The sequence below is a fragment of the Exophiala mesophila genome (genome assembly GCF_000836275.1).
Source record: "Exophiala mesophila strain CBS 40295 unplaced genomic scaffold supercont1.1, whole genome shotgun sequence".
Classification (NCBI taxonomy): domain Eukaryota; kingdom Fungi; phylum Ascomycota; class Eurotiomycetes; order Chaetothyriales; family Herpotrichiellaceae; genus Exophiala; species Exophiala mesophila.
Genome location: NW_015622504.1, coordinates 3,498,836 through 3,524,496, shown reverse-complemented (window position 1 = coordinate 3,524,496; position 25,661 = coordinate 3,498,836). Strand labels below are relative to the sequence as shown.

Sequence of the window (25,661 nt, the reverse complement as noted above, 5' to 3'; positions counted from 1 at the left end):
AACGAAGTAACATGGCCAGCGGAGTATGACTTTCGATACTGAAGTTGACCATTTGTCAGCCAGACCAGCGCCGTCCATGATTGAGTACGAGATACATATTAATACGACAGCAACTACTTACCGTGAGGAAGTTATTTTATGATTAGTTGTCACCCAACGCCCGCACCCTGGGATTATGTTATCATGGTGGTCAGTTGTGAGTCGGCTTTGCCATGTACCTAGATAGTTAGGTTCAGTTTATCGACCCCGCATCCCATCGTCAAAACCTTTTCTGGTTGAGGCATCATGACGATATATTACTAATGTGGAGGAACACCTCCGCTTTATTCAGCAGAGACCAGCACCGTGATAATTACGCCATTCCCACGGGTATGAGACGACTCCCACTTGGCCGCTGGCTGTCTGTTCGTACATCTTTTAGCCCTTTTTTCTCTGGTTCTTCAATACATTCTTCACACATCTTAACTCCCAGACCTGTTGACTTCTTCCCCAAATCCTATCCCAGTCGCGTCTTCTCCTCGACAGTGACTTGTTCAACCTCCATCATGGCAGACTACCTCTATATTGCGGAAACGCCCAAAGACGTCAAAGAAGCCAAGGGTCTACATTTGATCACCCAGAGTACTCCCAATGGACAGGCCACTCAAATCCTGCTAGAAGAACTCGCAGATACCTATGGCACGAAATGGACTACCACCCTCATCAACATTTCTACCAACGAACAAAAGAAGGAGTGGTTCTTGCGCCTCAATCCCAATGGCCGGATTCCCGTCCTGGTAGACAACAATCAGTCGCCTCCTTTCCCTGTGATCGAGACTTCTGCTCAGTTGTTGTACCTGCTCAAGGTGTACGACAAGGAAGACAAGTTTGGATTCAAAGACGAATTTGAACGAAGCCAGGCTCTTCAATGGCTTTTCTTCTGGCACGGCGGCGGAGCTCCTTATCAAGGCCAAGTCAACCATTTCAGCCGAGCTGCCCCCGAGAAGATTCCTTGTAAGTACCTGCCCCAAATCACTTCCTCAGTCCTTGTGCGAATAGATTCTTGTATTTCCTCGCCCAGCAGTGCCTCGATCCTATGATTTACTAACCTCTTCTCTTTCATTCACGGTACAGATGCCATTACACGTTTCAAGAATGAAACCTTGAGAGTCTACGGTGTATTGGAAATTCAATTGTCGGGCATCTACACCGGCGGAACACCTCGCGATTATCTTGCTGGCGCCGGCAAGGGCAAGTACAGCATTGCCGATATTAAAGCCTGGACCTGGGTCAAAAATTGGGCCAAATCCGGCTTTACTGAGGAAGAGGTCAAACCCTTCCCCCATCTACTCAAGTGGATCGATCGCATCGCCGAACGGCCTGCTGTGCAGCGAGGCATTGGCGAAAAGTATAATCAGTAAGTCTAAGATTGTCCAGTCGAGGTCGTCGATGTGGAAGAGGGATTCTGGTGGGTGGCTACGCAGGCGAGCGTTTGACAATGTCGTCTAAATGAAAGACGACTTTAACCTTAACTGAGAGGTTGTACAATATACGGCACGCGTGGCACCAGGAAAGGAACATATCCGGCTCTCCTTTCACGCAAGATCAGTCGACTGACCTCCGGTGGAAGTGTGTACTACCTGAAGTGGAAGAAGTGAAGAAAATTACATAGAGCCTTCCGGCAGTTCTTGATTCAACAAACAACTGCGCCTTACGAAAGCCTCCTCCCTGTATTGACTGGATGACACACTCCCTCGTGCCGTGCCCCAATTACCTAGCGTTGACCACAGTTTGTTGTCGCATGCTGTCTTTGTATCAACAAGCTGACACATGTATTCTTGAACGCTAGGTCGTCCACAGTAAAACTTTAGAAACGTTCTATTGGCAGTACTGCTTAGAGTGTGGGGGAGTTGATACCATTTCGCACCGATGATGACATAACCTGCATTTCGTATTCTGATGGTGAGCTGAGAAAACCTTTATATTCACATGTGCGAATAGGGACTGAGGGACTGCATAGGTTAACTCAGTGTCTACAGCACCTGGACCTGACCTACGTAGATGATTATAAGACCAAAATACAATGAGTAATGTGCGAGTACCTGATGACCCCCATGTTTACAGCCTTGTTCGCCCCCAAGTCCCAAATGAATCTCAGCCTGGCCAAGGTGCATTTCTCCATCCTTATGTAAGCACTTAATGTATGAAGTCAAACATCGTAGCCTTGCCTTGTTCCAACAACAATTTTCCCTGTCTTCGTTCTCGTCGTCGTTCTCGTCCTTGATGAGTAGGACTTGGTTGCTTCAAACATCCCAGCACAAGTCTTCCCAGATTCTCATTCGACCTGAGCCAAAATGGACTTCAAGTCTTTAATGTCCAAACACATCTCGAAATCAAAACCTAACCCATCCAAATCCGCACCTGAATCTTCCGTCTCACCATCCACATCCACATCCACAACTACATCGAAATACCAACGACGCGCCGAAGCCGAAGCCGCACGGGAAGCGGCCTATGCAAGAGAACAAGCGCAGATAGAGGCTGAGCGACAGGAACGAGCCGCCAAAAAGAGGAAACTCGAAGAGGAAGAAGCCGAACAAGCAGCGCTAAGGGCGGAAAAGAAACGCAGATTGGCCGAAGAATCCAAACAACGGCGCGAAGAAGAAGAGCGACAAGAAGAGCGCAAGCGTCGGAAACGACTTGGATTACCAGATCTACCTGATCCCTCGAGCACAGAAAACAATGCCAACGGCCATAACGATTCCAACTCGTCTCAACAATCCATTCCTGATGGTGAAGATATAGATGACGAAACCCTGCGGTCGAAACTGCGAAATCTCGACCAACCAGCCACCCTCTTCTCCGAAGACCACACGGGTCGTCTCCTCCGCTACCGTGCTCTCACACGCCAGGCCGTCGCAGCAGCACCCAAATTATCATCTGGACCCATTCCAACAACCCTAGAACCAGTACCGGAGAAAGACATCCTCATCCCCAACCCCCTCCCCGCCCAGGATTCTCCAGAACACGAATACCTCTACCGCCAACTCGCCTCTTACTTCACCCTCGTCCTCCGCGAATGGTCCACCGCCCTGTCCCAACGCGACGCCTCGGTGCAATCATCCAGCGGGGGCAAAGCCGCGCTCGCCGCCTACCGACAAGTCGTCGCCGACTTGACACCCTTATTCCGACATTTTGAGAAACACACTCTTCCTCCTGATCTCATGGACCCGATCTGCAGTATTGTGCGCGCAGCCCAGCATCGTCGCTACGTCGAGGCGAATGACGGGTATTTGACCTTGTCCATCGGTAAGGCCGCTTGGCCGATTGGTGTCACCATGGTGGGTATTCATGAACGTTCGGCGCGTGAGAAATTGCATGAGTCCGGATCTGGTAAGCAGGCCCATATCATGACGGATGAGGTTACCAGGAAGTTTCTCCAGAGTATCAAAAGATGTCTCAGTTTTGCGCAGACGCGCTGGCCGCCAGAGGATTTGGGGCAGTTGATGGGGTGATGGAACAATTGAATATGTACTATGTATCAATTGGAATCGATCAAATCAAATCACAGGACCCGAGTAATAACATTCGGTGAAGAAGTACCTAAGCAACCAAGCAATCCGCCCATCCATCCTTCTCGCTCAAAAGCTGTTCTGTTCATCTTGTCTATCTAACATGTGGTCGATGAGCTCGTATCAGCATATCATATTCGAAGTCAGGTCCAGGGACGTCAAGTTCAGCGTCACCGAAAAACACCGCTTCGAACTTCTCTAACTTCTATCCCTCCCATGGTATAGCCCCCGACCAAGCTCCGGAAAAGGAACAGAGACGGTTCTAGATTTCGACCCTAATTTGGCCCAAATCCAGATTGTACAGTACCGGTTAACTGCTGAAAATCAAATCAAAAGACAAATTCAAACTTCCTCCAACGCCGTGCATTAAGAACCGAAACCGAAAACTGGGTATTTGATAAGTCGCTAAGCCAGATCGCTTGTGTGGTTCATTGCACAAAGTGTGGCAGAGATCCACCGTTGTATATATCCTCTCCGAATACAGCTATTGAGATGATTGGATGGTGAGTGTTTGGTTGTTTGGTGGATTAAATGTGTGGGGGCCAGGCGCCACAAGTAATGTGGCGGGCTGGTCTGGTCAGCGAGAGGTGGGTGGCTATTGTCGGTGTGCCTACCTCGTGCGAGAAAGCACAGGGTTTTGGTGATGGAACATCATCCCAAATTGGTGCCGTCCATGGCTAACTGTGTCATTTCATGACATTCTTCAGGCGGCAACAAAGACCGCCTGTGAAAGTCCTCAAGTTCTCATCAAGAAAACAAATCGCGAACCAAACTTGTCGTGCATGAACGAGAAATTGGTCCAGTCCTAATCAGTAGATCGGACCGAAGACATGGTCCCACGTGATAAAGGTGGAGAAGTCCGCCCCATTTAAAAAGTGCTCCAATGCCAATCTTTGGGTACGCTATTAGCAACCGGATCCGCTGGCTTAGAGCCTCGAATCCCGCCTGAAATCATTCGACGATGGCCATTCGGTGCCGCCAGAGGGGTCGGAGGGCCACTGTCGTTGCTGTCGTCTCTGCTGTTCTGGCTGTTCTGGCTGTTTTTGCGGTAGATTGACCGTGCCGTGTCCCACTTCTGGTACTGTCGGTGACATGTGTCGCATGCTCGTGACTGAACACCATCTGGGTGGAATCTGGCTGACTGATCCAAGGGAATGGCATAGGTGCTGTGGGTTGCGCAAAATATATGACCACAATGTCGGCAATGATGCTTTCGCACAAACAGGTTGAATGATGATCGACATTGAGGCGAGTCACAAGACGGTGAGGCTTCGTCAGGCTGAAACAGAAAGTTAGTCTGGTGTTTTGACATGGGGTAGGACCAGACAAGATGCAGTTGGTTTCGACTTGACGGTGAACGAAGACTAGGATGGGTCAGGGAAAGAAATCAAGGCATGCATACCTTCCAGTGCTCTCTCGTTGGCGGCCCAGTAACATCTCCCAACTCTTCGTCTTGTAACCATTCAGATTCAACTCCGTTGAAGGCAAACTGGTCTGATTCTGGACTTTGGGCGACATCATTGTCCTGCAGGTTGTCCAAAGATCCATGTAAACTTTTGGGTGGTGTCATTGGTGAGATTCTTGAAAAGTGTTCGGTCGGCCGCAGGACTGCAGGGACATAGAGGGGAGACTTCAGAGGTCGCAGCTGTTTGTATGGATTCGGGGCAGTTTGTTGGAGGTAATCATTCATCCTGGGGGATGCTGGAGAGGTAGAACTGGCAGGGGAGGGTTGCTGACTGACATATTGGTGAGAGTCGGGGATGGCGAAGGTCTGAGTATTTGTTGCCATGGTGGAAGAAGGGATATTGGTTATTGGGTGTCTGGCGTGGGAGGTATTGGAAATCAAACTGAGGATAGCATGTGCAGCTGGATGATGCGCGGTGAGGTGAGGTGACTGGGTGGAGGAACACTTCTCACGTGGTGAGAAGTCGCAATAGAGATGTCTAGATAGTCCAACGCCACACAGAAATCAATCGGTGGCGTTGGATTAGGCCCGAGACATTGGACTGGACTGTTGACGAGGAGATGCCGTTGAAAAAAACGTGGCCCAACGTGGGAGGGAAGTGTGGGAGGTTAGGTGGGGTGAGCCGCAGAGACAATGGGAATGCGGTAGGAGGGAGGTGTAGATAAGGGTAGTTGTATAATGATCAAGACTAGTAGGTAGGTATAACTGAAAGAGGAGTAGAGATATGAAACACGACTCGACTGGTTGGCTGAAAGCGACAAAACAAAGTTGTGTATAGGAAGATAATAAAAATCTAGGAGTTGAGTAGAGAGAGTTTGAAGTCTGGTTGGGACGAGGACGACGGGAAGCACAAGAGGGAACGAGGCACACGAGTCGAGGGGCGAACTGCGCCTGTAACTTGAGGGCCAGTTTCCGAGTCGCATTGAGTGCCTCTAAGGAAATAAGTTAGCTTAGCGAAGAGATTAGCATGTCGGTGCCGGGGGGTTTGTCAGTCTTGAAAGATAAGGAAATCACACCAATGACAGGCCTGGGATTAGATCTGTTTAGGCATGTCAGTCGCATGTCTCGTGCTCAGAGCACCTCTGAAGACCGAGGGGTCCTGGCGGGGACAGGGTGACTCGCCGGCCCCGATCAAAGCCCTAAGTAGTGGCCTAATAAAAAGTCAGGATAAATGGCGGGCAAAAAGCACGAGAAGGAGTGGCGACGTGGGCCGAGATACCCTCATGCACCCGCATAAGGTAGCTACCTGGTAGTAATTATGGGCTGTGGATGGAGTCATGGTGGGTTCCGCGAGCCTTGTCTGAGGCCCCTAAGCCAACAGGGTCTTGGTCATCATTAGGCTGGTGGCCAATCCCTGGTCTTAAGTCTCAGCATCCGTTGCCCCTCCCCCTCTGACACCAACCACGACCTGCTACGCGCAGCCTTGGAGGACCCTGGCCCAGCCATGTCAGGTTGAACCAAATCTCGGCGCTGGCCAGTTGGGAGAGAGGGCATTGGAGGCCCCCTCGGCCCTGATGACACTAGAGGCTGTTGGGCCCACGGCTAGGGATACAATTGCCATTTTTACCTAACGGGCACCACCACAGTCACCCAGGGCCACACCACTTCCGCCCCCATGCTGCAAACACCTGTGGCTCTTCCGGGCGCACATGCACGCCTACGGATGTTCATGCATGCAGCTCACTCTCGAGTTTCGAGACTCCAGACCCTCGGAGCCAGTCGTGCCCGTCATTCTACTTCCAGACCAATTATCACAACAGTGTCCTATATCCGACAACCACTGTGTCGGGTTTTGAAGGCCAGCAACCTGTTGGACAGCCGCAACCAGCAATACCCTGGTCTGCTCGGTCTCCGACTGGTTGGGATACTGGGATGGCTGGTCCGCTACATGAACCTCTCAGGGATGCAAAGTGACAACCAAAATCGAGATCAGGGTGTGATTGAGTTTTACGGATCAACAAGCTGTAACAAAGAGTTTGGATCTGCATATCTGCAAATTCAAGGGATGGATGGGTGTAATGGTGATCTTGGGAGTCTGATGTGGATCGAAACTCTACAGCATTGCCTGAATTTTGATGGGCGGGTGGAAGGTTCAAGAGGAAGAAGTTCTAGGTAAAGTACGTCCAAAATCGAGCAAATCCAAACCACCAACAAACCATTTGACGTGACCAGTGCAAAGCGGCAAACTTCAAAAGTCTACGCTGCATCAAGGGATTCAGAACAACGTTGCATCTAAGTACTTTGATCTTTGTCAGTGAGTTTTGAAGTGCAGAGCAAACTAAGAGTAAGAGCGGGCTTCCACCACTAAAAGCGTCAGGGCTCAGACCATTCAGTAGTGGAGGGTCCTAATGCCCCTCAACAAATCCAATAATCATACGTACAACATGATAATATTATTGGCACCATGGGCATTGCATTATTGCCTACTCCGTAGGTACCATTTGCCAGAAGCACGGTCAATGCCCTGCGGCGTCTCTCTTTTGGGCCCTTTGGTCAATTTCTTCAAGCGAGCTGCTTCGCCAGTTCATGGAAACAAACCAACGGCCCTGGTGGGGTTTCTGCAAGCTGCAAGCTGCAGGTGACGAAACAAAAGCCTCTCGGCCACCCAAACCGCCAGTTTGCAGACGCATCAGTCTTGACTTGGACGCCGCAACGTCTTGAATGCGTGCCAGTTCAACTTCCGAGCGTCGTTGACATCTGCAATTGGTGGGAGGATTAGACTCTTTCTTCACCGCGACTCCGCTCACTCGGCTCGTTCCATCCCCTCCTTTGTTACGCATAATACTATCCTCATACTCCCAGCTTGTACGCACTCACTCTCGTTACTCGGTACCGGTTGTCATCTCCCCATTTTGTATCACGTCAGGACTTTGCATCCTCTGTCCTCGACACCTTTTTCTTTAATTATACCTTGAGCCTCCTCCCACTCCTGGATTTGCCCGGCCACCTTATTCCTTGGCCTTGTTTCTTCTCAAATTCTACACTCTCTCCTCTAACCTCGGATCATCCGCCACCATGACCCAACCAAGAATCGACTCAGACTTTTCTATGCCATCGGGACAATATCTAGACCGCTGGTGGAAGGAGAGTGGCTATAAACCCGATGCCGTCCCTAAAAGAAGAGCCCCCGACGAAGATCCACGAGGGGAAGTCGCTTACCACAGAGCCTTTGCCGAGGCCGCCAAAATTCATCCACCGAGGCTCCCTGATCCCTTTCTATTTCCCAATTCTCCAACAGCACGGAAATGTTTACAGCAGCGAGATGAGAAGCTGTTCCCTTCGCGGAGACCTGATCAGATCCAACCCGGCACACCAACCTCAGCCATGCAACCTCCATATCCGGCTCGTCAATTCGACTCATTACCCTCGCCCAGAGATGACATCTATCGTCACTCTCATGCTTCCAGTAACGCTTCTCAACCAGAGCCCACCGCCTATCCTGGAAGGTTTCAGTCTTCTGAGCATTCCCGTCACGTCTCATCAGGGTCGACCGGTCCTGAAGATCGTCGTACCTACCCCACGGGCCAGGCCCCAGCGACATTAGAACCAAAGATGGATGCTCCTATTGGACCACCAAGGATGATTCGATGACCTCTCATATCTAGAACACCTGCTCGCTGTAACCTTCCCAGGAGAAAGCATACTGGTATGAGTCATGATCACCAAGTTTCAACCATGGAACCTCTCACGACTTACGATCTTAATGATTAGAAAGGCCCGGCATCAAATGATTTCAGTTCTATAGCATTTGGTCAATACACCTATCCATTGGGTAATCGCTCCTTGCTAAGCCTCTCCACACGTCGCCTCACCACGCCTGGCGACCCAACGTCGGTTCGACCCCGGGTCTCTGCAAGAGCAGATTCAGCATAGGGATAAACAGTCGCGGATGGAGGTCATTGTCGCCATTCTGGGTAGCTGAGATCATCAATGGTCTGCCCGCTTGCTCTTCAAGACCCTCATCTCGAATCTGTCTCTCTCCCCATCCAACCAATTGCTGCCATGTCACCCATTCCCAACCAGAACATTTGTCTGGTTCCATCAGCTCGGCCTGTGGCATTCCGTCAGACCCTAATCTCGTCGACGGATCGACAGTAGCCACCATAAATATGGTTCCATAATGCATCCACCAACCCTGGATTCCCTCGATTTGAGTATCCCAACCTTTGCCAACTACGCCGCTTTCCATCACGTCATTGGTGATGGTCAACAGCCCAACATCTTGTACATCCAGGCCCGTCTCCTCCTTGATCTCGCGAATGGTGCATTCTTCAAATGACTCTCCGAATTCGAGATGTCCGCCTGGAAGAGCCCATGTGCCGGCGCCATGCGAGCCAAGTCGCTGGCCTAATAGAAACTTGGTTTCTCGCGAGTCCGGGTCCGACGACGGATGTAAAATAAAGACGGCAACCCCGAGCCGGGGCACCTGGTTGGCTGGGAGAGGACTCATTGCAGGTGTTGTCAAGAGGTCCAGAGATCGACCTTGATTGATGATATCTTCGGGAGAGAGGCTCTGATGCTCCTGAGTTTTCAGCGAATTAGATCTTCTTTTTCTCTGATATATTTTAAAAGATGGGGAAAGAGTTATCGGATCCAAGATATGATAGATTTAGAGTGTGTCTGGTGTTAGATGGGACATAAAAAGGAAGAAGGCCAGTAGATGGGGAGAATATATATACCCCAAATTTCTAGAGCATGAGTCAGTGGACTGTTTGATTCTATAATCAGTATGTTTGCTCTCGAGTGAGTAAAATGAACAGACAGACACATTGGCAAACTAGGTACATACTCTCAGACACATATACCATTTACCTCACAGGTTCGTCTCTTCTCAAACAAAACGATGAACGGTGCCTAGGCCTTTGTCACCCTTAACTCTGCGTCACAGCTACCGAGGACTGACTACCACTGACTACCACTGACTGGGAGGAGAGACTGTCAGTCAGTCAACCTCGATCTGCCTCACGGTCCCTCACCGAGTCAATGGAGCGAAAATGTTGCCTATTTGTGCACGTTCAATGCTGTACTTCTCTATGACAGGGATTGTAAACTGTCGTTGACTTTTGTGCCCAGCCACAGCCAGCCTCCCATGAAGAAGATCTAGATATGCGTGTCATGCGTACATGCTTCACTGAAACAGACAAAATCACCCTTTTTGGGGCAGGTGGCAGCGCCGCCACTAAAAGCCACACATTCTCATCTCGTCAGTCAGCCTTGTATGTGCATATGTACCTGCAAGTACATTCGTACCTCATGCATGCAACATTCAAAGCCCTGCATCGGATGTATTTCATTGTCTAGTAAAGTGTGTAGAGCCTGTTCGTTGAGATCCTCTGTAAGAGGATGAAATTGGTCGTTAGATCTAAATTAATACTGCTCCCCCAAGATATTTCCTTGTCATGTCATATTCTTCTGGTTCTCATCAATTTCAAGCACGTGTGTTAGGCCGTTCCTGCCCAGAGTGCATCACAGAGTGCTGCTGCGCAGGAGCGGCACTAGGCAGGTGCCAGCTGGTCTGCCAACTAGGTAGATCTGTCTCTCTTATGCTTGAGGACAGTTCAGTTTAGCTAGTCAGGAAGCCTCCATTACAACGTGGAGTGAAATAGATCGAATGGTTACCTTCGAGTTGTCATCAACTCGGAGCCCATTTTCGTTGTTGGTTGGCATGGTTCTATGGTAGCATTGTCTTGTGACACCCGCGCATCATTGTTTGCGAGGTAGCCCGATGAGAGGAGTATAAGTGATCGATGAAGAAGAATGGACATTAACTGCTTGTTCACAACACAGAGCTGCGCGTATTGTACCTGTGATTGGCCTCAATTGCTACGGCGGGCTGCACATGCCAACCTGACCTGATACACCTCATATTGTCATACAAAATACCATCCACCTGGATACCTTGACTTACACATATCTCTCTGCCTCAAAAGTTGTAGTCTGTGATACACTGGGATCGTACTATCATCGCCACAAAGAGTGGCCAACAGGGAGCGCTCCAACGCCTGGAATTCCGCCTGTCTCGCGTGGCGTAGGGATGATATGGAAGCCTGACAACTCCTCGTCGCGACCTTGACCATGTTTGTCTGCTAGTTGCTCTTCTTATCCCCATCGCCCGGGTTCGTCTGGTTGTACTTGACACTCAGCTCATCATAAGACTTTTGCAAGCCCTCAGCCTGTTTCTTGATTGCTTCAACTTGTTTGTCCTTCTTCTCTAGCTCCCTCTTGAGTTGACCAATCTGGTCTGCACGGAAACCTGCGTCAAGCTTTTCACCTTGCTTACCACCGGCATGTTTGTCGCCTTCGTAGAGCTTGAGCTTCTCTTCCAGTCGAAGGACGTCAAGGATCATGCCATAGGTGCGGTTGAGGATGAGAGACAGGAACAATGTGAAGCCGGTGAGGTACATATTCCGCTGAGAGTAGAACTTTCGGGCTTGGACTTCCATGCGTTCGGAGCCGATTGCAGCAGCGCGTCTGTTCATTTGATTAGGGGCGACTGAGAACGAGGATTGATATAGGCTTACCCTGCCCCTGTAGTGTCCTTTGCCAAAGCTGCCATCTCCACTTGTACGCGGTAAACTCTGTTGACGCTGTCCAAGAACAAGATGAGAATGAAGATGAATGTAATCTGGAAGCGGGTTAGTTGTCTATTGTTATGATAATACTTGGATTATTATACCTTCATCCCATACTGCAGCTTCGCGACCAATGGACTTTCAGAGATGAAGTTGAACAATCTTCGCTTCGCGGCGTACGGGAGAGGGATGATGAGAGCCACGAAGAGGGTCATCTCCGCAACGAGAAGGACAAAGACCTGTGGAAGCACATGTTAGACAGGCTGGCCAGCTGTAGCCTATGAAGTTGTTGACCTACCAAGCTGTAATACAACGTCATGGCTGCAGTTGAGAATGGTGGTTTGTGATGTAGTTGGAATGGACAGGAGGGAACTGCGAGTCTGGTAGAGAGACTTTTGAGGTTCTCGCGTGGGTAGTAGGGGAGATCAACAAAGGCAGACGACACGACAGCACAAGAGGGGATTTATTGAAATGGAAGGTGGCCTGTAGAATTGGGAAAGTCTCAAGTGCAATGTGTGACGCCTGGTGACGCAATAACAATCCTGAACTGGTGTGACATTCGAGCGGCAGGCACCATGGCACCCGAGGGCCCCACTATAAGCAAACCTCCAGCGCTGGAACGGGAAATGTGGCTTGTTTGCGGACTCGTCCACCCATCGAGACACACGTGACACATGTGGTTGGGCAGCTAGATGAGAGGCCTTGCTATGCTTCATCTATAATTTTATTAGACTTGTAGAGGAGTGATTGTATCGCAGGTACAAGTTACAAGGTTGGGTTTGCAGCTTGATAATTGGCTACAAGTCGTGATTACCAAGGCAATGGCTGGGTAAGCACAATAGGACCATGAAGAATGGCTCCCAATGTGATTTGCCCAATGCGATCAATCTCGTCCTCACAAACACCTAGGTCTTGCATTCAAACTTTTCCAGCCATTAAGTAATTCTCGTCCGTCTGAAACATCCACGAGGAGGAGCAGTTTGGTATCTTGTTGATTTAGCCATAACCTTCCCAGCAAACGCCGCCGAGTCAGGAGTCATTTCGCCGTCATCCCACATTGTCGCAGAAAATTGTGGTTACCTACCACTCGAATTCGCCCTGGCCTTTGTGAAATACATATCTGCAGAGAAAAGTCAGTCGAAGAAGCCCAGCAGGAAGCAAAATGGTCAGCACATACTCATTACCGTCCACTCGCAAAACACCATCCTTGAGCGTGCACTTCCACTTGTTCTTTACCCGCTGTACCTTGTCGTAAGTGCATAGCATAACCTGGTCCGTGTTTTCTTCGTCGCCCTCATTCGCGGCCAAGTCATCAGGATCGTCAAGATCAGAGTTGATCGCATCTTCGTCGTCAATGTCATCGTCGTCATCTCCAGTCGCATCGCCTTGCGCGCGAGCCAGACGGCTGGGCTCTGAAGAAGTTCCAGATTGCAGAGGATATGCGGAGCCAAGTATCTTTGCACTACGCTGTGATGGGCGCTCATCAAGAGGTGTCAGTAAGCCTCCACCCTCGAGCTGTTGCAATTTTGCGAGAGCCTGATCTTTGATCAATCGATCTGCCCTGGCGCCGTGGATTCTGCTAAACTCCTTTCGCCGAGCATATTCGGTGTCCCAGTCATCGTACGAATCAGCAGATCCATCGGTCTGGCTAGTCTGGATGGGCTGAGCACCGGCATGGTAATCCTGCACACCTCCCAATGATGATTGCCCTTCTTCTTGCTTGATGTAGTTGACGGGAGAGCCTGCCGATGCTTGTCCTGGTACTCGCTGGTTAGACTGTAACTGAGCGATCTGGGCGCCAGCACGCTGGCCATAACTCTCGTGGAGCTGCTGGGCTGCTCGTTCCCGAGCTGTCATTGGTTGGCCTTGAGGGAATGATGGGACAGCGTAATTCTGCTGAGGACCAGATTGAGGGGGGTATACTGGACTGTTCTCTGCCTTGACCCGGGGTACGGAGGAGGCGACTGTTGGCGCAACTTGAGGCGGCGTCGGGGTGTTGACGGCGTTGCCATTACTAGGGAGAGCCTGGGGAACAGGCTTTGCTGGGGGAGCAGCTGGTTGTTCTTTAATCACCGGTGCTGCCTGAGGATCCCATGGCAGCTGGGTGACTTTAAGACCTGAAAGTTTCTTCTGCCATTCCTGTTGGTGATTGAAATTGTCAGCTTATTATTCATCTTGTGTCCATGCGATGATATGATGGGGAATGAGAACGGGATGAAGGTGGAGACTGCGGCGCAGTAAGACTTGACCAAGCGTAGTTTGGTTGCACGCAGAAGCCAGGAGCGAGAGCACGGCTGCAGCCTAAAAGTCTAGGCAAGCAGGCGGCATATAAGAGGATGACCCAAAGGGGCGCCTCTCCCGCATCCCTCAAGAACCTTGGGATCCCCGCCTCATCCCCGATTCTCGCCCTCGTCGCCAGTCTGGGAGGCAATCGCGGCGTGAAACGCAACATTTCATCTCTGTCATGCTTTGTGTGTTCCAACATAGGGTCATTGCATCCAGCTCTTTCATCTACAGGATGTATCCAACCCAAAGTGATGAAAATTTCAAGATGCAGGCAAGAACTGATGAAAAGAAACTCGCTCCCAGTTAACGTACCGCTTTTAGAAGTTCCAACGTTGCCAATTCAACTCCACCTTCCTCAAAATCCTGTCTAGAGTTTTCGCAGACCTCGTTTATGACTTTGGCATAGACCTCGCCCTGAAATCAACGGTTTGTCAGCTATTAAACGAATCGCGGCTTGACGATATTGTGAACATCCGTCGACGCGAGTGAAAGGATTACATACCACAGTGGCCTTGGACATCGTGAAAGGGCCTGTGCCGACTTTGTCAGACTTGATAAATTTGTATATCTTTGTCGACTTGATGAGAAGCGTTGGAACTTGAAGGTAGGACGGCTTTGTGAACCGTTGCGGAAGATCAGATGAGTCGTGTGGTGCAGGACAGACAGATCAACAGCCGCGCCAGGCTTGGTGGAAGGGAAATTTCAGCTTAGGAGACTTGAAGTTAATCTAGTGAAAGTAACTGCAATGTCGTGAACAAGTTTCAATTGAAGTGACGATATGTGACTGAACCTGGATGAGAGTGACTTGGATCTCTTGAGTGATGGGGTGAATGATAAGTTGTAGAGCGCAAGAGGCAAGATGACCCCGACGCCGCTAAGAGAGGCTTGGCGTTAGTACAGCCAAGTCGCCGCCCACCAGGTACCTAGGACCTATGAGAGTCGGGGCTGCGCAGGCAGGCATGTCAAGGGCTCCGTCGGGCGGTTCAGGGCTCCTCATGGGCGACCCAGTGCCTAAAATTCCCCTCAACCCGGGCACCTGCTTAGGGACCGTGCCCCGCACTTTGGACTCCTACTGTACATGAAGGTAGTAGTATGTTTGTTGGGTTGGCTGTGACAAGATCTCCAACAACCGTGTTATCGTACACCATTATGCAATGGCTCGACATGATCACCAACTGCAAAGGTCATACACAATCGTGCAAAGTCTCCATCAGGTAATAACTTCATTAACTATTAGCCGCATCCGTGTCTACCTAGTATTGAGCCCAGAGCTGGGTCCATCTATCCAAGTCGTTCTACGTGTTGATAAGACGTTGTCGGTGTTCTAGACTTTGCCTTCTTTATGTATCTCAAGTGTGCTCAGTCGGACGCCAACATCATAGGTGCCTGCCAAGTTTTGGCATGACATTAACTGATTCAGCCCAGTCACGGTTGTGGTCACTGTCCAGGTTTGACGCGAACAGTATCGTACCACCTTCTAACTTCTTAGCTCCCAAGACATCTGGAGTTCCCCGCCCGTCCTACATAGGCTCCGTTTTGCCTTGATGGTCGATCCAACAAGCCAGGATAAAGGCCGTGGGAGACAATATCAGGCCCGGCAGGTTGAGTCTGGATGTTGATCCGTGATCATCCCCCTCAATTAGTCAATCTCTAGCAGGGCACAGCCAAACAGACGAGAGTCGAGCGACCTCATCAACCCCCAGACCTCAGTCTTCAGGTAAATCTTCAGCTCTTCGGACTCACGTAGGGTCTTGTTGTTCACGCCTTGTTCTTTTAATCATGGATTTCAAACCCGCTCTTGTTGTCGTGGACGTCCAGAACGATTTCTGCCCGCCGGTAAGAGACTATTGCAAGCGTCAGGGAATAGAGCACCATCTGAGCGAATTACCAGGACGGCTCATTGGCTGTGGCCGGGGGACGAGACATCATTCCTCTGATCAACAAACTTCTGGCATCGGACAAAATTGCTTTGAAAGTTGCAACACAGGATTTTCATCCTGAAGACCACATCTCTTTCGCTTCGAATCACCCTCCTCCGAATAACAAACCATTCGAATCATTCATCGATATGAAGAACATTGTGGGTAATAGACCCGACCAGACGATGAAACAACGACTCTGGCCAGTTCATTGCGTTCAGGGAACCAAAGGTGCTGATTTGGTCCAAGAGCTTAACTCGGCTGATGTTGACATCACCGTCACCAAAGGCATGGACGCTCGAGTCGAGATGTACTCGGCATTCTCTGACTCTTTTGGCAACCTGACATCCGGCGCTGGTGGGGTCAATATTGACCTTGCAGATCTTCTGAAGTCGCAGAACATTACGCACGTGTACGTCGTTGGGCTCGCGGGAGACTACTGTGTCAAGGATACAGCTTTGGGAGCAAGGAAGGCGGGATTTTCTACGATAGTCATTGAAGAGGGCCAGAGGTGTGTCGATCCTGGGAGCTGGGATGAGGTGAGAGATGTCCTGAAACAGAGTGGGGCTGCTGTGGTCAGTGTCAATAGTGAAGAGGTGAGGCGGGTCCTGGACTATTAATCCCAGCCAGGTGTTATTGACATTTGGAAAGAACTGGAAGGTCTGTACTTGTTGACCGCGTCCATAAGCCAGGTCAAATGGGGAAGGCCAGGTCTCACACAAGAGAGATGAATTCTATGCTTGCCCCAGGGGACACGCACATCCATAGTTGTAAAACAGAGAGAGACTACCGATTATGAATGATTCACATGATGGCTTCGTCCAGGACAATCCAAGGTATGGCTATCAAGGGTCCGCTTTCAGTCCTAACAGAGTGATGAGTTCGAGGACTCTTGCAGCGCGCTGTTTGTCAAGTACAGACCGGTTCTCATTCGGAAGTTCTATTCCGCATCAGTGGTATTAATTATTAGTACCCGAAGAATGGCTCTGCATAAAAGAACCGGTCACAGGCACCAATCAGCTGCTGGGTGATATGTTGGATCAGATTGTGGCACCGCACCAATGAAACGAGGTACCTGCCAGACACATATACACCCACCTTTATGTGAGCAATAGTCAACTAATGTGACAGAACTGATTGGAATTGCCAACGAAACATCCCTCAAATTTCCTAGTTGCACATCAGTGATGATTTTCCAATATATTTCATCTCACTGCTGACCATGGACATGTCTGATCAGAGTACTTTTGCGGCGTACTATTGGAACATCAACCGTCCACGGGAGGAGTGGACTGAAGAATGTCCTGAAGCGCTTAAAAACATGTCCGCTAAGGACATTGGCATTATTTCGACAAAAGACGAAGACTGCCACCATTTTTCATGGGAGGAGGTGAAATCTCTAGCTGGTAATGAGGATCTCCTATCGACCCAGGGGTGCAACGGCAAGGCTGACAGTCATCACGACAAGAAACCAATCAGGTGGATCGTTTTCAACGCAAAGCCACGGCTCTCCGGGCATACCGAGAATATGTTTATGAATTGAAGCAGAAATACGGATCAGTACTAGCATTTATCCAGCATGAACGGCTACAGTGGCAAGATGTGACGCCATCTGGAGAGGAACCCTTCGTCAATCCGAACGATTACAAGGTTGTTTACAATGACTGGCCATATCATCTTGATGGAGATATTGCTCACCTCGTCGTGTGGACGAAATGGGTCATCGATGAATTGCCCAACGAAGAAGTGACGGAAAAGGCCAAGTCGCAGATTGAGGCTTTTCTCCAAGATACATTCTGCTCGAATGAATCGGACACGGGAGAGGGGGATATCAAAGTGGATCGAGATCAAATTGTCTGGTTCAAGAATTGGAAGAGCTTGAAGAGTGTGCACGCTTTGGGTAAGTCAAGACGGATCGCCGGAGCCTGATGGAAGAGACATGGAGACTGCAGCTGACCAACCGTGGGAAAGAGCATTTTCACGTCATGATTTACCAGGCACCCGACAAACTGTTGGAAAAGGTTACTCGAGGGGATCGGCCGGGGTCAGAAAGCTGGACTAAGTTTCATGATGGCTGAATTTGGGGTTTGTGGAAGTGGCGGATAGAACCATGAAGATGAAGAGGTGAGGATAAAGCAAGTGGGCTCCTGTCTGGAAAACGAAGACGTGAGGATAAAGCAGGTGGGCTCCAGTCTGGTAACAGGAGCGATGTGGACAAGGTGGCTATTTCCCTTCTGACTCGAGATGATGGGGAGATTTTTATGTAGAGAATAGAAAAGGACATGGCGTCGAAGACACTTGACCGATTTAGTTATGAGCAATTATATTTGTGCATCATCGTATAGGATCTTTCAATATGGAAAAGAAACCTGATAGTTCCGAATTGTTATGCAAGATGACGAGGCACAATTACGAGGGGCTGGAGGGGCGCGAGGGGCCGAGGGGCTACCCACGCGGGTCGACTTAGAACTACCAAGTGTCACATGGCAGGTGAATGACGAACAAAGTGCGCCCTGATTCCCAGAGGCAAGCTCCGAGTCCAACGACACAACTCTAGAAACCCTTGGCTGCGTTTGCTTCTTGCTGATTCCCTTCTCCAAAGCCCGAGCCATTATTGGTCCTAGTGATATCTTGGAGCCTAAATCCTGTTCGTAGAATCACTAGTAAGTAGCCATTCACAAGTGGAGGAAAGCCGAGACTGCCCAAGGCTGCACGCAACCGCCTGGGTCTGCCAGCCTCCCACGCTTCCCCAACCAAATTCAACTAACTACCAGGGCGGTTGTGGTTTTACCTAGTTCATTCGGACCTTGAAAGCCCTTTGCCGCAGCCAGGCGAGTATCAAGTCTGGGCATCTAGGATCAAGGATTGCATGGAGTTTACAGTGACGACAATGCTTTCATCTGTAGTAGTGGTGACAACTGACCAGTACGTACCAGCTTAGAGCCCCAGGACTGAGTGTACCTAAAGGAGGGTCTCGAAGTCCCCTAGAGGCCCCGAATCAAAGACGAGCAACGCGTTTTGTGGTCCCCTCGTCCCTCGCACATCCGCCCATACCCACACTTAGGTACCTTACTTACTTACTACTGCCCTCTCTTGCCATGCCATGCCATGCCATGCCCATTGCCTTACCTATCCTCGCACCCAAGTAGAGCACCCACTCAACTCATGTCCAGTCACTGGGCTTCACTTCCGCACCTCCTCTTCTTCTGCCTTTCACCCTTTTCTATCCCATCGCAAACTCGAGAATTGTTTTGCCTGTCACCTGCCTCAATCATAGGGCAGTTCCTTTCCAACGAGGCCGATTCTCCCGACGATACCCCAGACACCCTTCTCCAGCCCGCTTCGCATCCTGTTCCCCTCTCCTGCAAATTTCTCCCCCACCATAATCCCCACGACGTCATTCGAGAACACAAGTGTGCATCGTTCAACACCACCGCAACGCCTTTGGCTACGAACTCATATGACTTGAATATTCTGAGGCCTTGTGAAGAATGAAGCATTCTCTTGGTAATGCCCTGCGTACGCGCAGTAAGTATACCTACACCTCAAGTCCTTCCCAGATTTTTGTTGGCTCACAACTTTTCTCCAGCAGGCAGTCGTTCATCCACCGAGGAAACCAGAGATCAGGTCGAGGGCGACGATACCACCATCGTCGAACCCGAGCAAGGAAATGGTACCTATAATCCGTTCTTCCTACGTGACCCTCCACTGACATCTCTTCAGTTCTCACTCACATCATTTCCCAGCTGCGGCCGGGCGCAGACCTCTCCCGTGTCACTCTGCCTACATTCATTCTCGAAGAACGATCAATGTTGGAAAGAATTACAAAGTTAGTGGTGCTCTGCCCATCCTTAAACCTGCTAGCCTAACCTATCTTGCAGCTTCATGGCCCACCCCGAGACCCTCCTGCCCATGCCAGGAATTGATGACCCCGTCGAAAGATTCGTGTCTGTGGTCAAGTTTTACCTAAGTGGATGGCATATCAAGCCACCGTAAGAAACGAGAAAACGCAGAATGATACACTCCCCCACTAACACATTGCTAGTGGCGTCAAGAAACCCTTGAACCCCATCCTTGGTGAGACCTTCACCTGTTACTGGGAGTATCCGGATCACACTCGAGGCTATTATATCTCTGAACAAACTTCACACCACCCTCCCAAGTCGTCCTACTTTTTCATAGCGCCTGAACACCAGATCCGCGTTGATGGCACCTTGAAACCCAGAAGCAGATTCTTGGGCAACTCAGCTGCTAGTCTCATGGAAGGTATATCATACCTGAGGTTTTTGAACCGAGGGACGTCGAAAGGAGGAGAAAAATAGTAAGTGCTCCATGAATGAAATCAGTCAACCATGCAAGCTAACACTTGGCTAGTATCCTTACGCAACCTAACATGTATGCGAGAGGAATTCTCTTTGGAAAGATGAAGTATGAACTCGGAGATCACTCTGTTGTCCGGTGTCCCGAAAACAACCTAGCGGCAGACATCGAGTTCAAAACGAAAGGTTGGGTTGGAGGCACCTATAATGCTATCGGAGGTACCATCAAAAATGACAAGACTGGAGAAGTTCTATATGAGCTATCTGGCCTGTGGACAGGGGAAATGTTCATCAAAGACACCAAGACCGGCCGGAGGAAATTGTTGTTCGATGCAACCAACGCGAAACATACCCCTCCTTTAACGAGACCGATCGAAGAGCAAGGAGAAAGAGAATCACAAAGGCTCTGGCTAAGTACTGTTAAAGCTGTCCATGTGGTAGACCATGAGCAGGCCACCCTCGAAAAGGCAAAGATCGAGGATCGACAGCGAGAAGAAGCTAGAAAGCGAGAAGAGACTGGTGAAGAGTGGTTGCCAAAGCTGTTCCGCAGGGTGGAAGCTGGCCCTGGGGGATCAGAGGAGGGAGAGGCCGACCTGGAGTGGATCATCAATGCAGAATTGTATGATTTTTCTCCAAACTGTTGTGACGATGTTGCTGACGAACTTAGGGATACATCCGATCCTAAAAAAGTCATCGATCAAGTCCTTTCGATAGCACCTATACTGCCTGGACAAGGAGCGCGTCAAGGGCAGGGGGCCCCATCCCAGACAGTTCCTGACACTTCGGAAAATTCATCGGAAGCCCAGGCACAGCCTTCGGCGTCCTCAAATGCCAATGCATCCCATGGAGCCAACTTGATTGATCTGGAGTCTCGGCCCTCTAGTACTGCACCCCCAGAAGCGACAAAAAAGAGTGATCCCATAGCAGGAAACCCCCTTCACCCGACATCCGACCCCCAGCCGACAACAGGACAGCAGAACAATACACCACGTGATGTCAGCTCCTCATCCACCAACTTGATGGACGGTGAAGATGACATGACTCATCTCAGCAATCAAACGTCGGGCATGAACCTGCAGCAGCCGCTAGTGCCTGCAGGCCAGGCGCCTCTCAAGCGTGCTGATACGGAGACGAGTGATGTTGATGTTTTTGTAGATGCGGAATCGTAACAAGGACACGAATCAGAAAGTAATGTGCATGGACGACGCCAGGGACACCAGAAGGCTTGATGGAGGGCATTTGTTAAACAACACGACGAGATACCACAGCGCAAAACATGATGGCCGAGTCAGAAAGGAAGATGGCTATTATATCCCGGCAGCGAGCGAGCTAAATGAGCGCCCATGATAGAGTATCATGTCTTCTCTCTAGTATACCGGTGTCTCTTTTATGGGATGTGTTAGTAGAGGCCAACTTCTCAGAACCATTGGTCCAACCCTAAACGCCAGTGGGCTGGCGATTCTTCTTCAAGGATTCTAAGATGTCGCGTGCACCTGCAAAGTCGAATTCGCTCATCGTCTCTTCCCAAAGCGTTGTCATCAATGTTTGACCTTCTGGTCGGTATGCCAATCTGGCGAAGCTAGAATGAGCAAAGTCAGTGATATATATTGGTCAATTAGTCGGTCAAGAGGGCTCGGCGTTCCCATGCATTGTTGCAAATCTCAGCCCATCCAACTAGGACAGAACAGACGCGAACATGTTAAGCTGCAAGGAGAGAAATGATCTGGTGAACTTACGCATGAGGCTCGAAATCCATGATGAAACAGCCATGAGACTCCTTTCCCTGAACCGCAACTGCGTCAATATACGCCCAAGCACCATCCTCGAGCGACCTCCCACTCAGATTGACATGAGCATTCAACAATACCCTCACAATACCTTTATTGCCGCGATGCAACTCCGTGCCTTTGACCATACCAGGCTCGACGAGGTTGACGATAACTTGATCTGCATCGAGATATTCGAGCATACGCACGAACAACAACTGACCCAGCAATTTAGAGATGAAATATCGAGCCGGAGTCGCCCAGGGAACGATCTTGGGGTTGTCGAACGACGCTAGGAACGGACGCGTGTTTATATTGGGCAATTTCGCCCATAATGCCGTTCCGGAGCTGACGATCGTGAGACGACCGGGGTTTCCAGCAGGAGATTTGTCCTTGAGGTGTGGCAAGAGGAGGATGGCGAGGAGAAACGTCGACAGGTAATTAACTTGGATTGTTTCTTCGTGACCTGTGGTTGGACAGAGTGCGAAATCCGGTCTTGAGACACCAGCGTTGAGAATCACCATGTCTAGACGAGGTAGTTCGGTGTCGACTTTCCGTACAAATGCTTGGATGGATTCATACGATGACATCTCCAAGTGCCAGACGTGGACTTTTGCCGACGGGTAATCCTTGCGCAGTTTGGATGCTGCTTTCTCGCCCTTGGATACGGTTCGCACTGCAAGGATCAGGTGTGAGAGCTTCAGGGATAGCATGTGAATCCCGGCTTGGAGACCAAGTCCAGTGTTGCCGCCGGTGATGATGGCTACTTGTCCTGAAAGGTCGGTTCCGGCTGGAGCATGGCGTATCTTGGTGAAGAACTGTGAATGGAAAAACATCCGCACAGCGCTAACTTCGGGTTCGTTGCCCAGTTGCATTGATTTGGATGTCATCCTGACGAGATATCATTGAGATGTGATATAAGTCTAGAGGGGGGCTTGGAATGCTTCGAGTGCTCAACAAGAGAGAACCCGTCAGGATCTGGGGAGTCGCCATTGACACTTTTATATACGCTTTGGACGGCCATCTGGCTTCTGTGCAGATTGTTAGGCATTCTTGAGGCATGATCGTTCTAGAGTTTCACAACTAGTTGCCCAGAAGAGAAGTCAATACCATCTGGGCGGGAGAGGAGTCAGGAGGTCTTGTAACATTGGACCGTCGTCTAGCATGGCCTGTCCTTCAGGAGCTTAATCCAATTTGACTGATTGATTGATTCTTTCGAAGACCAGGGGATTCTAAGCCTATATCGGTCAAAATCTATTTCTTGTGTTTGCTTGTTGAATGTATACGGAGTACTGAGAAGACGAGGCTGTCGAGTGGGTCCGTGCTGCTCTAGTCCATATTGGGAAACCAATCCAGTCTTGGCGCGCGGTCTTAAAGGCGTATGTAAACCGTTTCTCAGCAATCCCATGAGTCAAATTTGCCTGGAGCCTGTAAGCAATTGCTTTTCTCGCCGACTGGGAAGTGGAAGACCTCTTGCGGTGTCCATTACTCTGAAGATGTGAGAGTGTTGTGTTGTGACAATGCTCTCGCTCGGCGATTTGGGTCGAATCCATTGAGGTGAAAAACTAGCCACCATGGTCGAGTCGCGCAGTAAGAGAACTACGGACGACATGTTTATCCTGGCGACCGACAAGGACAGCATCAAACCCGACGCAAGCGCGCGTCAATTGATTCGGCGTCATGTCATGAAGGACAAGAACCGCAAGGCTGTCCCGCGACGTCTTAGATGTGGCTCTTGGATCAATCATGAACGCGGAGATCAAGATCCAGCCATGCGCCTGGAGGTAGGGAAGGACCTTGTCCCTCAAACGGAGAGGTCTTCCCGTGCTCTGTCGCCGTTGACCAAAATTGACCTGAACCTGTTCCTTTTGAACATGTCGGTCTACAAGCCTCCGTGCACGCTAGAGATGATGTGCAGATGTGGGCCACCCTCTCCATTATTAGTCCTTGAGTCTCAACTGGCTAACAAGATCAATCGTGTCCCAGTCCTGATGGTCATGCAGAGGACAATGTACCCTCCAGCAATTCATGCCACTCTCATCCCACAGGACAACTCTTGGATGGAAGATCTCGAGCATGATCCACTATACGCCGATACAATCATCGAGACCTCGCAAACATATTTCCACGTCTTTCAGCATCGAGTCCTTAAGCCTGATGCCCTGAGACATATGAACAGAGCTCTAGTCCATTTGCAAGGCAAGTTGGGCGAAGCTAGTCCTGTCATCACGGACTCGATCATCTTCCTTGTCCTAGCTTTGGGCATGTTGATGGAGGAGCTCGGTGACTTTGAGACGGCCAGGAAACATATTCTTGGGCTCCATCAACTGATCAAGTTCCGTGGTGGTATGAAAGCCCTCGGAGAAAAGCGTGCCTTGCAAATAAAATGCTGTAGGTGAGTTTGCTGATGGAAAACGCCCGTCACCTCTGTCCCAGATGACTGATCAAGGGACATTCTCTCATTGCAGACTTGATCTCCGTTTTGCGATGAAAACCGGAAGCAAACCTTTATTCTTCAACGAGGGCAACATGTCGCAGATGCCATACTTTAACAGTCTTCGGTCGCAAAGCGCGAAACCAATGCATGATCTGTGCGATCCAGTCGACCACAGATTGAGTAACGTATGGAACGATCTTGAAGAACTAACCCTAGAAATCAACCTTGCTCATCAGACTGGCCGATATCTATCTCCACATGTGTTTCAGGAGATCTTGATTTCGGCGCAGTACAGACTGCAGACTCTCGAATTTGCACCATGCAGCCTTCATGAGGTATTTCGGGTGACCTTGATAGCGTTTTCAGCAACGATGTTCATTTCTTGCCAGGACGCAAGTGCTCACTATGGCTGCATCGCGATGGGTTTACGACAAGCGCTGCTCAAACTGGACACATTGCAGGAGGATGACCGGCAGCTTCGATTATCACTCTGGGTGATTATGATTGCTCGTGTGTCTGTACTGGGCCATTCCAGTGAAACAGTTGGACTCCAGAACCGTCTGTTGAAGGTGATCAAGGCTCTGCGTCTGACAAGTTGGCATGAAACGAGACAGGTTCTGAAAGGATTTCTCTGGGTGAATTTGGCTCATGATCAGAGCGCCAAGAGCTTTGTAGATGGTGCATTGAATTCTGTTGCGAATGCTTGAACAGTCACTTGTCAATATATGATACCCGATATGTGAATATCCTCGTACACTGACCTCGATGAACATCATTCATTAACCAATAGTTTTCTTATCATGAGCACTTGTCCAGGAAACCCTTGGCAAGTGGACTCGGTGAAGCATCTCCGGATTAAGGTCGTACTTACGGAGTACTATCTTTGACTTTCTAGCGGTGGGCAAGAGCGGAATCAGCGGACTACCCCGAAACTTGGAAGTTACCCCGCACGGGGGCCATGTCATCTGTGGAGTTGCAGAAGGAGCAATCCACTACTCCGTAGTTAATGGCGGTATCAATCTACCCACCGAACGCCACCATTTAGGCTGGGGGAGAGTGAGAGTGACGGCCAAGGTTCAATCAACAGGCATTTTGTGTTTCATGGGAAGCTACGCATCTTCAAAATCGTAGTCAATGTTGTGTTATATAAAATGAGAGCTAGAAATACAGCCTCAAGACGGTGTCTGCATTGAATCTATTGAATCAACTGGAGGAGATAACCTGGCATGTACTTGTACTTGCTGAGTTGTCACTGGGTGGAGGCCGGTCGCCCGTCCTCCACAAGCCGAGGAAGGAACCCCCCAAGGTAGCACCCGAAGTCAGGAAAGTGCTATGATTGCCCCGGA

General features: G+C 49.9%; 11 protein-coding genes across 14 annotated transcripts; 6 read left to right on the top strand and 5 right to left on the bottom strand.

Annotated features, from left to right (window-relative positions):
• The first annotated feature begins 338 nt into the window (after window positions 1-338).
• PV10_01127 lies at window positions 339-1,916 on the top strand. Of its 2 annotated transcripts, XM_016365292.1 has the most exons (3): window positions 339-993; window positions 1,114-1,396; window positions 1,829-1,916. In XM_016365292.1, exons 1-3 carry the CDS (start codon window positions 372-374, stop codon window positions 1,848-1,850), a joined length of 927 nt encoding a protein of 308 aa, XP_016228941.1. In that variant the 5' UTR covers window positions 339-371; the 3' UTR covers window positions 1,851-1,916. The 2 variants fall into 2 exon arrangements, with proteins under 2 accessions (XP_016228941.1, XP_016228942.1); XM_016365293.1 differs by lacking the exon at window positions 1,829-1,916 and having other exon boundaries at window positions 1,114-1,690.
• Window positions 1,917-2,333: 417 nt separating this feature from the next.
• Window positions 2,334-3,494, top strand: PV10_01126 (uncharacterized protein; the record flags this gene model as incomplete). The annotated part of the gene is made up of 1 exon (XM_016365291.1): window positions 2,334-3,494. One exon carries the CDS (start codon window positions 2,334-2,336, stop codon window positions 3,492-3,494), a length of 1,161 nt encoding a protein of 386 aa, XP_016228940.1.
• Window positions 3,495-3,544: 50 nt separating this feature from the next.
• PV10_01125 lies at window positions 3,545-5,865 on the bottom strand. 2 transcript variants are annotated; one of them, XM_016365290.1, is made up of 3 exons: window positions 4,954-5,865; window positions 4,166-4,830; window positions 3,545-4,119 (listed from the first exon to the last, which is right to left on the bottom strand). In XM_016365290.1, the coding sequence occupies exons 1-2, from the start codon at window positions 5,338-5,340 to the stop codon at window positions 4,420-4,422; spliced, it is 798 nt and encodes a 265-aa protein (XP_016228939.1). In that variant the 5' UTR covers window positions 5,341-5,865; the 3' UTR covers window positions 3,545-4,119; window positions 4,166-4,419. The 2 variants fall into 2 exon arrangements, with proteins under 2 accessions (XP_016228939.1, XP_016228938.1); XM_016365289.1 differs by having other exon boundaries at window positions 3,545-4,830.
• A 1,986-nt stretch (window positions 5,866-7,851) lies between these two features.
• On the top strand, window positions 7,852-9,829 carry PV10_01123 (uncharacterized protein). The gene has a single exon (XM_016365287.1). The coding sequence runs from the start codon at window positions 8,032-8,034 to the stop codon at window positions 8,605-8,607; it is 576 nt and encodes a 191-aa protein (XP_016228936.1). The 5' UTR covers window positions 7,852-8,031; the 3' UTR covers window positions 8,608-9,829.
• On the bottom strand, window positions 8,738-9,704 carry PV10_01124 (uncharacterized protein). Its single transcript, XM_016365288.1, has one exon. It carries the CDS (start codon window positions 9,464-9,466, stop codon window positions 8,825-8,827), a length of 642 nt encoding a protein of 213 aa, XP_016228937.1. The 5' UTR covers window positions 9,467-9,704; the 3' UTR covers window positions 8,738-8,824.
• Window positions 9,830-10,737: 908 nt separating the features above from the next.
• PV10_01122 (uncharacterized protein) lies at window positions 10,738-12,084 on the bottom strand. Its single transcript, XM_016365286.1, has 4 exons — window positions 11,887-12,084; window positions 11,693-11,827; window positions 11,538-11,641; window positions 10,738-11,487 (listed from the first exon to the last, which is right to left on the bottom strand). The coding sequence occupies exons 1-4, from the start codon at window positions 11,905-11,907 to the stop codon at window positions 11,103-11,105; spliced, it is 645 nt and encodes a 214-aa protein (XP_016228935.1). The 5' UTR covers window positions 11,908-12,084; the 3' UTR covers window positions 10,738-11,102.
• A 187-nt stretch (window positions 12,085-12,271) lies between these two features.
• Window positions 12,272-14,690, bottom strand: PV10_01121 (uncharacterized protein). The gene is made up of 4 exons (XM_016365285.1): window positions 14,377-14,690; window positions 14,187-14,288; window positions 12,766-13,727; window positions 12,272-12,708 (listed from the first exon to the last, which is right to left on the bottom strand). Exons 1-4 carry the CDS (start codon window positions 14,392-14,394, stop codon window positions 12,669-12,671), a joined length of 1,122 nt encoding a protein of 373 aa, XP_016228934.1. The 5' UTR covers window positions 14,395-14,690; the 3' UTR covers window positions 12,272-12,668.
• A 944-nt stretch (window positions 14,691-15,634) lies between these two features.
• PV10_01120 lies at window positions 15,635-18,109 on the top strand (the record flags this gene model as incomplete). Of its 2 annotated transcripts, XM_016365283.1 has the most annotated exons (5): window positions 15,635-15,710; window positions 15,766-16,389; window positions 17,034-17,199; window positions 17,262-17,693; window positions 17,765-18,109. In XM_016365283.1, the coding sequence occupies 5 exons, from the start codon at window positions 15,654-15,656 to the stop codon at window positions 17,869-17,871; spliced, it is 1,386 nt and encodes a 461-aa protein (XP_016228932.1). In that variant the 3' UTR covers window positions 17,872-18,109. The 2 variants fall into 2 exon arrangements, with proteins under 2 accessions (XP_016228932.1, XP_016228933.1); XM_016365284.1 differs by having other exon boundaries at window positions 15,654-15,710; window positions 17,262-18,109.
• An 813-nt stretch (window positions 18,110-18,922) lies between these two features.
• On the top strand, window positions 18,923-21,582 carry PV10_01119 (uncharacterized protein). The gene is made up of 7 exons (XM_016365282.1): window positions 18,923-19,321; window positions 19,383-19,466; window positions 19,517-19,622; window positions 19,675-19,785; window positions 19,839-20,114; window positions 20,168-20,731; window positions 20,780-21,582. Exons 1-7 carry the CDS (start codon window positions 19,285-19,287, stop codon window positions 21,279-21,281), a joined length of 1,680 nt encoding a protein of 559 aa, XP_016228931.1. The 5' UTR covers window positions 18,923-19,284; the 3' UTR covers window positions 21,282-21,582.
• Window positions 21,550-22,768, bottom strand: PV10_01118 (uncharacterized protein; the record flags this gene model as incomplete). Its single annotated transcript, XM_016365281.1, has 2 exons — window positions 21,550-21,691; window positions 21,849-22,768. The coding sequence occupies 2 exons, from the start codon at window positions 22,766-22,768 to the stop codon at window positions 21,550-21,552; spliced, it is 1,062 nt and encodes a 353-aa protein (XP_016228930.1).
• Window positions 22,769-23,301: 533 nt separating this feature from the next.
• Window positions 23,302-25,067, top strand: PV10_01117 (uncharacterized protein). Its single transcript, XM_016365280.1, has 3 exons — window positions 23,302-23,798; window positions 23,865-24,273; window positions 24,347-25,067. Exons 1-3 carry the CDS (start codon window positions 23,453-23,455, stop codon window positions 25,020-25,022), a joined length of 1,431 nt encoding a protein of 476 aa, XP_016228929.1. The 5' UTR covers window positions 23,302-23,452; the 3' UTR covers window positions 25,023-25,067.
• The last annotated feature ends 594 nt before the right edge of the window (window positions 25,068-25,661 follow it).